Below are 13,979 nucleotides of genomic sequence, written 5' to 3' on the forward strand. Positions count from 1 at the left end.
CTAAAGCTCACTGAAAAAGCCATTTACTAAACACAAATTTTGGATGTTTGACCAAATGAAAAAGCCAAAAGCCAATAAAAAAACCAATGAAAAGCCATTTACTAAACAAGCCCAATATCATATTTGTTTATCTGGTATTAATGTTGATTATCTAAAATGAGTGAAGTTAGTGGAGTACACATTTTTTCACGTTCTTGCCTCAATTTGATGAGAAGATCATATTTGTTTATGTGGTATTAATGTTGTTGGGTGGAGAAAGTGTAAGGTTATGCCTTCATTTTTATACTTCTTAGTCCCGGTGGAAAGTTAGAGTTTAGAGTGATATCACCTATTATCACTTATTATAACAAAACAGTCAAAGTTATAATAAGTGATGATAGATGGTAGGTGATATCATTTATGTTAGATGCAGTTTTTCTCATTTTTCTGTAAACTTTTGCTGCTCACCTCTCTTTCCAATTATTTTTCTGGGATTTGATTAGTATTGGAGGCTATATATCTTTGAATTTGTTGCCATGGGTGCTTCTTGTGACTTGGTTAACCTCGTCTAGCCTTGGCTACACTCACCCTTTGCATTGTCCCCTGTAGTGTATCTCTGTCTTAATGTGCACCTTTTTGGTGTCTGCTGCCAGTCACATAAGGGGTATTGACTTTGTTATCTTTACTCTCATGAAGCTTTTGTATCCTTTAATCTCTAAAATAAAAAATTTAATTGTTTGCTTTATAAATTTGTATGTGGTGGATTATAGGTGCTGATGCTCTTTCTCGTTTTGTTGATTGGGCAAACCTGTATATTTTTTGGTGGAGTATCTAGGTTCTTTAGAAGCTTATTATCAGCCTTGTAATTTATTTTTTAATATGTAATTAATACATACTTCATAATTAACATAAATTTTGTTAAAATAGAATTTAATATAGTTTGTATATCATTTTGGAAAAATTGCAATTTTTATTTATTTAAAGAAATGACTATTTACAACTGGCATTGTCTTTAGCTAGGTGCTAATAGTCTTTTTTTTTTTTTAATTTTTAAAAAGAGACTATTAGCGGCTGGCCTAGTACTACGCCAACTGCAAATAACCACTATTAGCAATTGGCCTAGTATTATGCCAGTTGCAAATAAAGACTATTAGCAACTGGCTTAGTACCATGCCAGTTGTGAATAAATACTATTAGCAGCTGCCCTAATATTACGCCAGTTGCGAATAATGACTATTAGCAACGAATAAGCGCCAGTTGCAAATAATATTCTCATTAGTAGCCCCCGCAATAGTAGCTCCACACGCCAGTTGCTAATAGCCACTTTTTACCAGTTGCTAACAGCGTTTTTTCCACTAATGCCCCCACCGTGAAATCAACCTACAACCCATCGTCAAATCAACCCACAACCCACCAGATACCACCGGCCACCTCCCTAACCCCCTGAAAATGGCCGGCCCACAAACACACACACACAGCCAACCCACCCCATCAACCACTCTCTTCCCTTCCCTCCCCCTTTAATTCGCCAGAAATTCGAAACAAAGAAAAAAAATCCTTCAGCACAACTCCTCCAACCCTCCCACACCCTCGAAATCGCTCAGGGGGGCGAAATTAGGGGTTGGGGAAGGGAGGAGGGTCGTTTTCAACGGTAGGGGAGGTTGTTTCGAGGGAGGGTGGGTGGTTTGGCAGCGAGAGTGGGTCGGCTAGGTTGGTTTTCTGGGCTTGGGAAGGGTCGGCCGGTCGTTTTCCACTGGGGAGGGGTTGGCCTTGGTGTTTGCGGTGGCGTAAGGGGAGGGGGTGGTGGCTACTAGGGTTTTATGTTTTTTTTTCCCTTTTTTTTTCTTATTTTTGACCAATCACGTGCGTATATGAAGAAATCGTTGGTTCATACATTCTCTCACATGCTTTCAGAATGTATATTTGTATTACAATCAATTTCAGTGTAGATCAGAATTTTAGATGGTACAAGACATTGCGATGTCCATATAAGTTAAAGTTTGTCTCTTCAACATATTTAATATGTGAAAGGATTTAGAAATTCCTTTGCATAGTTTTCTTTTTTAAAATATTATTCATTTATTATTCTTAATATTCATATCATTCATATGATGAATTGTCGGATATTCACAAGAATAAAATTATATTTATAAACTATTAATCCCTCCGTTTTTAAATACTTGCTCCAATTATACTTTTTGCACTATTCATTTATCCTACTTTGTTTAATGTTTATGATTTATATTTAAGAAAAAAAATATAGTCTTGTGGGTACTTGTTGAAATCGTCTCAATGAATAGATTATTAATTTTCATTGTAAGAATTTATACTTATTAATAAATTAAAGCTATAATTGAACATAGATTTGCATCGGCATACGTGTCAAGGAGATATAGAGCTATTATTTTAAAATGGAGGGAGTATAAGTTTCTATATGTTTATAGATTATGTATACATTTAAATATATTTAATTGTGTTAATAAATTATTATAGATGGAAAAGTATTGTGTTAAACAAACTCACGTGAGCCCGGTCATACAAACAGAAAAAAGAAAAAAGACAAAAAAATTCTTAATTGTCAGAAATTAGATAATAATGGTCAGATTTTAAGTTATAAATATCAGATATTAGATTAAAAGTGTTAGGAATTAGATAATAATGATCAGATATTAGATTATAATTATAAGATATTAGATTACAAGTGTTAGATATTAGGTTTTAATTGTCAAAAATTAAATTATAATAGTCATATATTAGATTATAATTATCAGATATTAGATTGTAATTGTCAGAAATTAGATTATAATTATCAGATATTAAATTAAAAGTGTTAGCAATTAGATTATTATAGTCAGGTATTGGTTTATAAGTATCAGATATTAGACAATATTAATCAGAATATTTGAAAAGGATTGCTCTCGTCTACCACTGCATCTTCATCCAGCCAGCCACACAACTACGAGGAACTTACCTAATTTTTCAACAAATAATTAAAAGATTATCTCCCCCCTTTCATCGCCAATATGTTTGAAAGGCAGTTGATGGGTTGTATATGTTTTTTTTATCCCCAAATGATTTGAGTGCTTTTTCCATTTTTTGTAACTGACTGTGCGTTTCTCTGTCGGGGAATGGGTGGGGGAGGGTCGCCGGCGCCGAGGGATGGGAAGGGGAGGGTGGTCGCCGGTTGCCAACATGTGGCTAGGTAGTGGCAGTGGCAGTGGGTAGGGGATGAGTGTGTGCATTATAAACCAGACTCACGTGAAACGGTATCATGCAAAACCTTCTTATCATAGATGCGATATGGTAATGTAGGGTTTTTTTTTTTAATTTTTTTTTTAAAAAGAATCGAGTATCTTTATTTTTTAGTTTGCTTATAAGTTATGAATTTAAAAACGACTAAATATCCTTTAGTAGGACACGAACAATACATTTTATAGATTCAAGGGGGATATAAATTTAACAATTTAAAAAAGTATATTTTTTTTAAAGTAGTTATTATTATTCTAATTTTTAGGTTGCATATTTTCTTTTTTTTTTTTTTAAATAATTATCTTATTATTTTTTAGGGGAAAAAAAATTTTTGTGGACTTGACACGGGTATTTTTGGGATAATCCTGGTGATTACTTTAGTATAAAATATTGATATTGATTCAAATTATTAAGTTTGGCTACTAAGTTTTTATAATACCAATAATTTTTAAAATAGATATACTAAATTATGGCTAGTTTATATACTTTGTCAAGGAGTTCATAGTGTCAGTAAACTCAATCCCTTGTTCAGTCATTAGTTTGGTTAAGAGAGCCAAGTATTTTGTTTTTATACTTAGGGCTTTCCCATTTTATTTTCAATTTTTATTTTTATTAGGGCAGCCAACGCGCGCGTATAACACCCCAATAATTCTCTCTCTAAACCTGTGAGTACGTTGAACAATATCCAAGAGAATTACTGACGTGCTACCGTCACGTGTTCAAACGTTAAGGCTATATCAGAAATTAGCAGTGGAAAAACTAATTCAGTTATAAATAAATTTCAAAACCAATAAACAAAACCAAATTAAGTCTTACAACTTGGAATCATTAAGGCCTTTATTCAAAACCCAAACTAGTGAAAGTAGTATATAATGAAACCGAGTTTAATAAACTCAAAAGTAAGTAGCAAAATAAGTTTTGAAAAGTAACCAACACTCCAGTCAAAATCCCACCACCTAAATGCGAATGCTGCATGTGTAAGAACCTGTAGTTAATTTTCCCCCCAATATTACAAGTGTAAAAATTGGATCGTCACATGGTCATTGAAAGGCGAAGGCCATTACTAAAGAAAGACACACAAAGCACGCAATCAGCAACGCTGAGTACATACAAGCTGCGAAATATAATAATAAATCCCTAACATGCTACTAATATTCAATCATCACACATCATTAAATGATAGACTCAACACACGACTCAACTGTCAATTTTACTAAGACTTCACTAGTTAATAGTAGCTAAATCATTTCATTTGATTCATCGGATTAAGCAATAGACAAGGTTGTCCATTCCATGCTCCATTTGGAACATCAATAAAAGAAAAACCCCATGTCTCCTTTCGGAAACATCAATAAAACATCCAATGGCCACGGGCGCGACTCCGTGACCATAGCTAGTATGAGATCTCATCTAACTCCTAGTTTTTGAAAAGTATTTGAGACAAGAGACTCATAGATCAGACGACCTCTAGAAAAGTGCACGGCTAATACCCCGTGTACCCCAACCCCTGATTATCATTACTCCAGATGTGCACAAATCTAGAGTTTTATTGCTCATCCATCTTGCACTTTACGTGATTTACAAGTTTAGACTTGGTGATGACTCATATGCAAAACAATACAATCAATCTAATATCAATTCAATCAAGTAAAGCAAGTTTCCAAATTCAATTCTAATTTATTAGTGACAAGCAATATTTATTATTGATTCCTTTAACTACCTCGGTGTATAAACACCTTGAGTGCATAAAGCACCCCAAAATCTCAACCTCGTCTTATAAGACTTAAATTCTTCCTTTACTCATTCTATCTCAATAATCATAAACGAGTAATAAATAAGTTATTCCACATATTCACGTACATTTGTCTCTAAGCGCATCTTACAAAATCAATGCTTAATAATATTTGCAAAGTAGCATAATACACAACATACGGAAATCACAATATATAACCAAACAATTTAGCCCAGTCTTCTCTATACATGAACCTAAGTTCTCGATACATCCTTAAACATGCATCTAAAGGCAAGGTTTCGTAACTCGTAGGTACCTTGTATAAACGAGTCGGTTGACCACTTTAGAAACTAGAAGTCACCTTCTACAAAGTCCTCTCCTAAACCGAACAACTAGAACTAAATCAACACCCAAACAAATAAATTTATAGCAATACCAAACTATTTTAAAACTTCTTAAACCGTCAAATAATGCCTTTAAATTATTCTCAATAGTCAAAGTTAATAATTTAGTAGTTCACTATGAGTTTATATGCTAAAATCATGAAAATATAGCGTATAATATAAAATGCCAGCAACTTTAAAGTGAAAAACATAATCTGAAAATTTAGTTTGAAATTATAAAACAATCCCATAAACATGTATACTTGAAATAACCATTATATAGCAGGTTAGTATGTTTAAAACCCAAAAATATACCAATTGAATGTAATTAGAGGCTCTAAAATAATAAATATAAAATCTGAAAATTTAAACTTGAGGTTAGACTTTAAAGTTCCAAGCTTTTTTAATCATAAAATACCCACAATCATTAATTTTTGATATTAGAAGCATAAAAATATGAAACTAACACAATTTGATCATAAAAATTAAAACTTTAATAATCTGAAATTTTATTAATAATCAAAATAATCATGCTTTAACATAATTTAGTCATAATATAATTAGATAGCTTAGTTAACACGTTTAAAACCCTAAAACAATGAAAAATCAACATATAAACCCTAAATTTTATACATACATAAATCTGAAATTTTGTATTATAATTTAAACATATCAAAATTCATAAATTCATAACCTTTTGCAAATTATATGCATAATCAAATCATAGTAATAATAATTTAAGATCAATATTTAAATAAAGATTAAAACTTGAATTATATTAACAAAATAAAAGAGAAAAAAAAAAAGAAAGAAGAAGGAGAGAGAGAAGGGGCGGACTGTCGAGGTGGCTGGTGGCATGCGGTGGTCGACGGCGAGCAGCAGGTGGGGCGTTGGCTGGCAGCAAGCAGCTTTGAATTTTTTTTTTTCTTGTGAGAACCGTGAAAGAGGAGGAAGAGAAGTGAGGGGAAATACGGTGGGTTTAAGGGTTTTATGTTTTTGTAAAAGTATGGGCTTAACTTTCTAATCCAAATAGGAGTAGGATTGTTGTTTGGGCTTGAGTAAAATTTAAGTATTGGGCTATTAAACTTAAAAGGGGATTTTGATTTCAACCAAAAACTTTATAGTTTTAGTTTGATAATAATGAAAATCTTATTACTTTTACATCAAAATAATTCATACTATAAAATCGAAATAAAAATATTTGTATAATTAATAAATAAATATATTATAATTAAGTGGAAAATATGGGGGATTACAATCTATCCCTCTTAAAGGAAGTTTCGTCCTTGAAACTTAACCCAAAAACCATAATTTCTCCAAAACCACTCAAACTTTTGTGTTTTGTATTGCTGTAAATTGACAGATCCTCAACATGTATACTTCAACAAACTGAACTTTATACTCAATGAACTCATACTTGGCCAAAGTTTATATACTTTTATTGTACGTAAACACAATAATAATGTATATTAATAAGCAAAATCATGCAAACTCAAGCAATAAAAAGCATAAATGAGGTAAAAAGCGCGAAAATACATCGCATTCTATCCCCCTTAAAATAAAAGAGTTACGCCCTCTTAACTCACCTCATCAAATAACTCGGGATACTTTTTCCTCATCTCTTCCTCGGCCTCCCAAGTTGCTGAAGGATTTATGTATTCGTCGTGTGCAATTACTAGATATATAAATGGATCAAATTATGGAGATAATTAAGTTCGGACATTTGGGTCGTCGTTTTATCATAGCTAGAGTTACTAACGATCTTTGGGCTAGTTAAATAGCCCAAAGCCCAATTGGACGGATCCTATAAGGTCACACAAAGGCCTAGATCGAGCAAGCAGGGCCGTATCTGGCCCGGGGCACCCGCCTAGGGCCCCCAAATCTGAAATCCAGATTCGTTAAAAAAAAAAAAAAATCAAATTAATTGTGAGTGTTACGAAGTAATTGAGCAGCATTTCTTTTTAGTCAGTTAATCAAATTATTCCCTTAATAATCTCCTCACATTAATTTCTCCTAGAAAATAGCTATTTTATTTTGGGGAATTGCCAAATTATTTCCCATAATCTAAACAAATTTATCCGTATAATATTCAATTTTCATCCATGAAATCAATTATTTTTATCACCTTTATTTTTCTGATCTTTCATCTTCCCAAATTAAATCTAAAAATATGATTTCCCCATAAACGTTCTTCTTTGCAATCAATTTTCAATGGGATACAAATCTAAGTCTAAAATTATACTCTTTCAATTGTTCTTCACATATCAATTTCCTTAATCACTTTTTTCTATTTTTTTTAATTATTTTTTCACCATTATTATGGAGTTTGGCTTCTACGTTCGAAGATGAAATCAGAAACAGTACGAATCTTCTATTATGTCATTGGTAAGTTCTTTAATTTAATTTTTTTTCCATAAATTAAAAGTTACGGAGTATTAATTAATTTTTTTTTGACATCAGGAGTATTAATTAATTTTACTTTATGATTTATTCTGAAATATTAATTTTATACGATGTTATACGAATTATAGTTTTTATACGATGTCTTACCTCATACGAATTATACTTTTCTAGTTAATTCTCATTTTGTTTGAATTATGATATTTGATTAATGATTATGAATTGTCAAATTGTCAAATGATAAAGATAAATTTTTAATTATGATTTATGAATTATCAGTATCATAGTATATGGAATTGTCCATTGATAAATTTTTTATTATGAATTACCGAATTATCAGTATCACATTATGTCAAACTGTCAAATGATAAATGATATTTATAAATGTATTATTTTATTATACTGAATTTTTAATTTGTGCTATCAATATTTATGTTATTGACTATTGTAGGTGTTGCTCATTCAACCATATATGACAACTTTTGGACTTTCCGGCTTTACTACTAGCATTTTGCGAGATTCGGTGATATCATTCTTTAACTTTTATTGTACTAATGTTTTGTATAAGCGTTATTGTTCTACTAAAATATCTTAAATTATATAAATAAAGTATTTTTTTTTTTTTTTTTTTTTTTTTGCATACCCAATTTTTTCTCTTAGTAAATTAAATCGTCACCCAACTAGGGCCTCATTTTTTTTATCCGCCCCTAGGCCTCCAAAAATCTCAGAAACGGGCCTGCGAGCAAGAGAGGACGAGGCCCATGATGGGCCTCATCCCCTATAGTGGCCGGCCATATGGAGTAAGGTTGGAGGGTTTTGGGCTTCCTAACCCTAGTTTAGTTATAATATGATTATAAATAGACTAGGTGCCTAGGGTTTGCATGACAAGAATTCAATTGATTAGTAAGATCAAAACCTGAGTTAGTAAACAAGAGACCAAGCCTCTCAAACTTCTCCCTTTCTCATGTCACTTTATCATCCCTCGGTGCCAGTGTGGTGGTTCGTGGTGGTGGTGGTTCGTGGTGGTCGGTTAGTCCATTAAAGGTGGTGATTGCGGTTTTCCTCAATCACTCGACCAATCTAGTATTGGTTGACGACTTGTTCGAAGCTCGTGGACTAAGTAGAGGAGCAACGCTTGGGGCTCTTTTCTCTCCCTGATTTGTCGATCAATTGCTACGTGGAATTCACGCTTCAAAGGTATGATTATGTGTCTTGTGTGTTATGCATGCGATCTTGGATTTAGGTGCTTTTATGAATATGATTCATGATTTTCTGCTTAATAGTATCTATAAACTCCTACAATTGCCTCTTCGTATTCTTGGTTAGACCAAAGGACCTTCATTATCTTCACATCTTTGTTCCTAGTACTATGCACCTTGTGATCTAGGATTTTGACTGGTCTTTCTTCATAAGTTAGAGACTCATCTAGTTGAATAGTCTCTGGTTGCAACACATGAGTTTCACTAGGCACATACTTCTTTAGTTGGGAAATGTGGAACACATCATGCATTTTCTCGAACTCCATTGGCAAAGCCAACTTATAAGCCACTTTCCCACACGTTGAAGAATTTCATATGGCCCCACATACTTAGCACTAACGCCACTAAGCTTCCCTTTCTTGCTGAATCGCATCACGCCTTTTGTTGGAGAAACCTTTAGAAATACCTTGTCTCCAACACTAAACTCATCATCTCTTCTCTTCAAATCGGCATAACTCTTTCACCTATCTTGTGCTGCCTTTATTCGTGACCGAATCTGTCTCACCTTACTCACCATATCCTCTATAAATTATGTCCCAAAAGTAACACGTTCGCTGTAATCATTCCAGCACACTGGGCTTCTGCACTTCCTTCCATACAATGCTTCGAAAGGTGCCATCTTGATACTTGTATGGTAACTGTTATTGTAGGAGAATTCAATCAAAGGTAGATGATCCTCCCAATTCCCTTGAAAATCCAAAGCACAAGCTCGCAGCATATCCTCCATTGTTTGGTTTGTTCTCTCAGTTTGGCCATCTGTTGCAGGATGAAAGGCAGTGCTCATCTTCAAGGCTGTTCCAAGGTTTTCTTGCAATTTTTGCCAAAACTTTGATTGAAACCTCGAATCTCTATCCAACACTATGTCCTTGGGGACTCCATGCAAACGAACTACATTCTTCACATAAGTACTTGCTAGTTGCTTCTTTTTCCAAGTCTCCTTGATAGGAATAAACATCGATGACTTAGTAAGTCTGTCCATAATCACCCAAATCGTGTCATTCCCACTACGAGTCTTTGGTAAGTCTGTCACAAAGTCCATGGGTATAGAATCCCATTTCCATCCCGGTATTTCTAATGGTTGCACGTTTTCCATGGGTATCTTGTGATCTATCTTCACCTTATGGCACGTTAGACACTTGAACACAAATTCGACAACTTCCCTCTTCATATTCAGCCACCAATACAACTCCTTCAAGTCTTTATACAGCTTATCTCCCCCAAGGTGAACTGAATATGGCGTGTTATGACATTCCTCCATGATTCTTCTTTTTATATCCTTAAACTTCTATGGTATACTCCATCTCTCCTTGTATCTCAGACTCCCATCCTCATGAATCTTGAATTCAGTTTTCATACCACTAGTCACTCGCTCCCTAATCTTCTGAAACGATTCATTCTCCAACTGTTTCTCTTTAATCTCCTCAAATACGGATGGTTGGATGGTCAAGGCACTCAGTAATCCCTCTAACTCTCCTTGATTAATAACCTCAAGGTTTAATCTCTTCATATCCTCACACAACTCATTGGCCACAATCAAAGCATTGACATTATGACTCGACTTTCTGCTAAGGGCATCTACAGCAACATTCGCCTTTCCCTCCTGATACCAGATTTGGACATGGTAGTCTGTGAGAAACTCTAGCCATTTACGTTGCCGCATATTCAAGTGATCTTGGGTGAAGATGTACTTCAGACTCTTATGGTCCGTGAAAATCTTACAAGAGACACCGTAGAGGTAGTGTCTCCAATTTTTCAAAGCGAACACAACAGCTGCAAGCTCCAAGTCATGCGTAGGGTAATTGACCTTATGTGGCTTCAGTTGTCTCGATGCATACACGATCACCCTTCCATTCTATTGCAAGACACATCCCAAACCATGCTTCGGGGCATCACTATACACCTCGAATCCGTCTCTCCCATCTGGTAATACTAGCATTGGTGTAGTGGTTAAACACTTTTTGAGGGTTTGAAAAGATGATTCACAACTCTCATTCCACTTAAACTTAGTCTGCTTCTTCATAAGGGTAGTCATGGGTCTGGCTATGCTCGCAAAGTCTTTGACAAACCTTCTATAATATCCAGCTAATCCCAAGAAACTACGAACATCAGTCACATTCTTAGGTGTAGGCCACTCACTAACCGCCTTGATCTTCGCAGGATCCACGGACAAACCCTCTTTCGAAATGTAATGCCCCAAAAATGCGACTTTCTCCAACCAGAACTCACACTTGGAAAACTTAGCATACAACTTGTTCTTCCTAAGAGTTTCAAGGATAGTTCTTAAATGCTGAGCATGTTCTTCCTTATTCCTCGAAAATACCAATATGTCATCAATGAACACAACTACAAACTTATCCAAGTACTCATGAAACACTCGATTCATCAAGTCCATGAATATGGCAGGTGCATTTGTTAACCCAAAAGGCATGACTGTAAACTTATAATGCCCATAACGAGTTCTAAAGGCTGTTTTTGGAATGTATTTATCTGCAACTTTCAACTGATGGTACCCTGACCTCAAATCGATCTTTGAAAACACACTTACCTCTTTCAGCTGGTCAAACAAGTCATCTATCCTAGGTAGAGGGTACTTATTCTTCACAGTCACATTCTTCAACTCTCTATAGTCAATGCATAGCCTCAAACTCCCATCTTTCTTTTTCACAAATAAGACTGGTGCTCCCCAAGGTGATGGGCTAGGCCTAATAAACCCCTTATCTAGCAATTCCTGCAATTGAGCCTTAGCTCGCTTATCTCAGCTGGTGCCATCCTATAAGGTGCTTTTAAAATAGGTGCAGCTCCTAGTACTAAGTCAATGGTAAACTCAACTTCCCTTTTAGGTGGCATTCCCAAAATCTCTTCTAGAAAGACATCTAAAAACTCATTCACAATGGGTACATCTTTTATCCGCCTACTCTCACTCATACTCAAATCTTGAACACAACAAAAGTACAACGGACACCCCTTATTCACCAGCTTCTTAACCTTCAAAGAAGAAATAATCCCAAAACCTTTAAGCTTTCCTAAACATCTATAGGATACCGACTTACCCAAAGGATCACTCAGGTGCACCCTCTGTATCTCACAGTCTATCTTGGCCTTGTATAAACTTAGCCAATCCATCCCTAGAATAACATCTAAATCCCCCAGATTAAACTTAATAAGATTTGATGGAAAGACAACTCCTCCTATTTTCAAAGGCAGGCCTTTAAATAATTTATTACAATTAACAAGTTTGCCCGTAGGCAGACTGACTGACACATCAACATGACTCGACTCAGTTAAGTTTAACTTGCGCACAACAGAAGTAGAAATGAAAGAGTAAGTTGCTCTAGAGTCAAACAAAGTGTTGACAGAGACAGAATGAATAGAAAAAGTACCAATGACTACATCCAAGGACCTCTCAGCTTCTACCTTGCTCATCACAGACAAGCGCCCGGGAGCGTTGCTTCTTCCTTGGTAACCATTGTTGCCATTGCCTGAGTTGTTGTTGCCGTTTCTAGGTCTGTTGTTTCCATTGCTGTTACCATTCCCAAACTTCCCATTCTGACCATTTCCCTTACCTCCTTGGTTGTTGAAACTGTTAGGCCTCTATTGGGTACTTTCACTATTCCCACCATTTCCCTATTGTTTCTGTTTGGTGTAACACTCATACTCCCTATGCCCTTTTATGTTGCAGAACCAGCAAGTCGCTAAATTCCCGTCACAGTCTCTCCCAGGGTGGTTTCTCCTACAGCTCTTGCAGTGGTACTTCCTCTTCCCATTGTTAGCATTAGATGAATTGCTAACATTCTGGTTACCCCTTTCGAATGAGTTCCCATTCCTAGGCCTCTTAACTTACCCTGGTTTTCAGGTTTTCCAAAGTCCTTCCTTTTCTCCCCAGCCTTAGCACTCTCACCCACACTTTTAGAATTCAGATAGTACATGTGAGCAGCTCTCTCATATACCTTGTTGAGGGTTTTAAAAACTTTCCTAGCTAGGTCTTTCTGTAACTGGTCAGTCAATCCCTCCTCAAACCTCTGAGCCTTCAGTTCTTCAGTCGGTACAACCTTAGGAGCGAACTGAGCAAGGGTCATGAACTTATTATAATACTCCGAGATTGACATTTCTCCCATTTCCAAACTTATAAACTCTTGAGCCTTCTGTTTCTTTAGAAATGGAGGGTAAAACTTGTCCCTCAAAGAGGTGTTAAACACTTCCCATCCAAAATTGGATTTGGCTCAAATGGTTACAACATTGTCCCTCCACCAGATGTCAGCCTCGTCCTTAAGGTACATAGTGGCCTGGTCAACTTTCATACCCTCGGGACAGTTTAGTGCCACGAACAGTTTGTTGAACTCTCGAATCTAGCTTTCTAAGAAGGTAGGGTCAGCACCTCCCTTGAAAACTAGTGGCCTAACTTGGGCCAACTTCTTAAACATCTCTACTTGTGGATCGAGTTGGTCTCCCCGATTTTGGTTCAGATTCTCGGCTAACAAACGAATAGCATCAGCTAAGGCAGCGTTGTCTACCATTCCAGTTCTACGTCTGAAAGAGAATAAATATGCACTCCAATTTAAATGAAATTTAAATACTATTCGCATATATTCATTCCATCACAATATTACATTTTATCACATAAATTGGTTCAAAAGGGTACCTTGAGTTTGCACCCCCTTGTTCCAAGCAAAATCATACTATATAAGCACAATTCATACGCAGGATTAAATAAAGTTAAGAAAATAATTCCCATCCCGCGTCACTCTTACTAAACTTAATCGTAAACAAAGAAATTATCTCCAAATTATACGCTAACAAAAATTTAACTTGTTGACTTACGAGTACAAATAAAATGGAACTCTTAAAATAAAATAAAAACTCTCATTATAACTTAAATGAAGGTATTAATCCCAAATAATAACTCTGTAACTCTGGCTACTTATTAAAATCCAATAATCTAAATCAAAACTAGAATGAGGTTCTAATAACCATTATTAA

At 35.2% G+C, this 13,979-nt stretch overlaps 1 protein-coding gene across 1 annotated transcript; it reads right to left on the minus strand.

The window, feature by feature from the left end:
* Positions 1-11,720: 11,720 nt before the first annotated feature.
* On the minus strand, positions 11,721-12,425 carry LOC145571101 (uncharacterized). The gene has a single exon (XM_081630186.1). It carries the CDS (start codon positions 12,423-12,425, stop codon positions 11,721-11,723), a length of 705 nt encoding a protein of 234 aa, XP_081486312.1.
* Between the last annotated feature and the right edge of the window lie 1,554 nt (positions 12,426-13,979).

This window comes from Chenopodium album, chromosome 12, assembly GCF_948465745.1.
Source record: "Chenopodium album chromosome 12, dcCheAlbu1.1, whole genome shotgun sequence".
NCBI lineage: Eukaryota > Viridiplantae > Streptophyta > Magnoliopsida > Caryophyllales > Amaranthaceae > Chenopodium > Chenopodium album.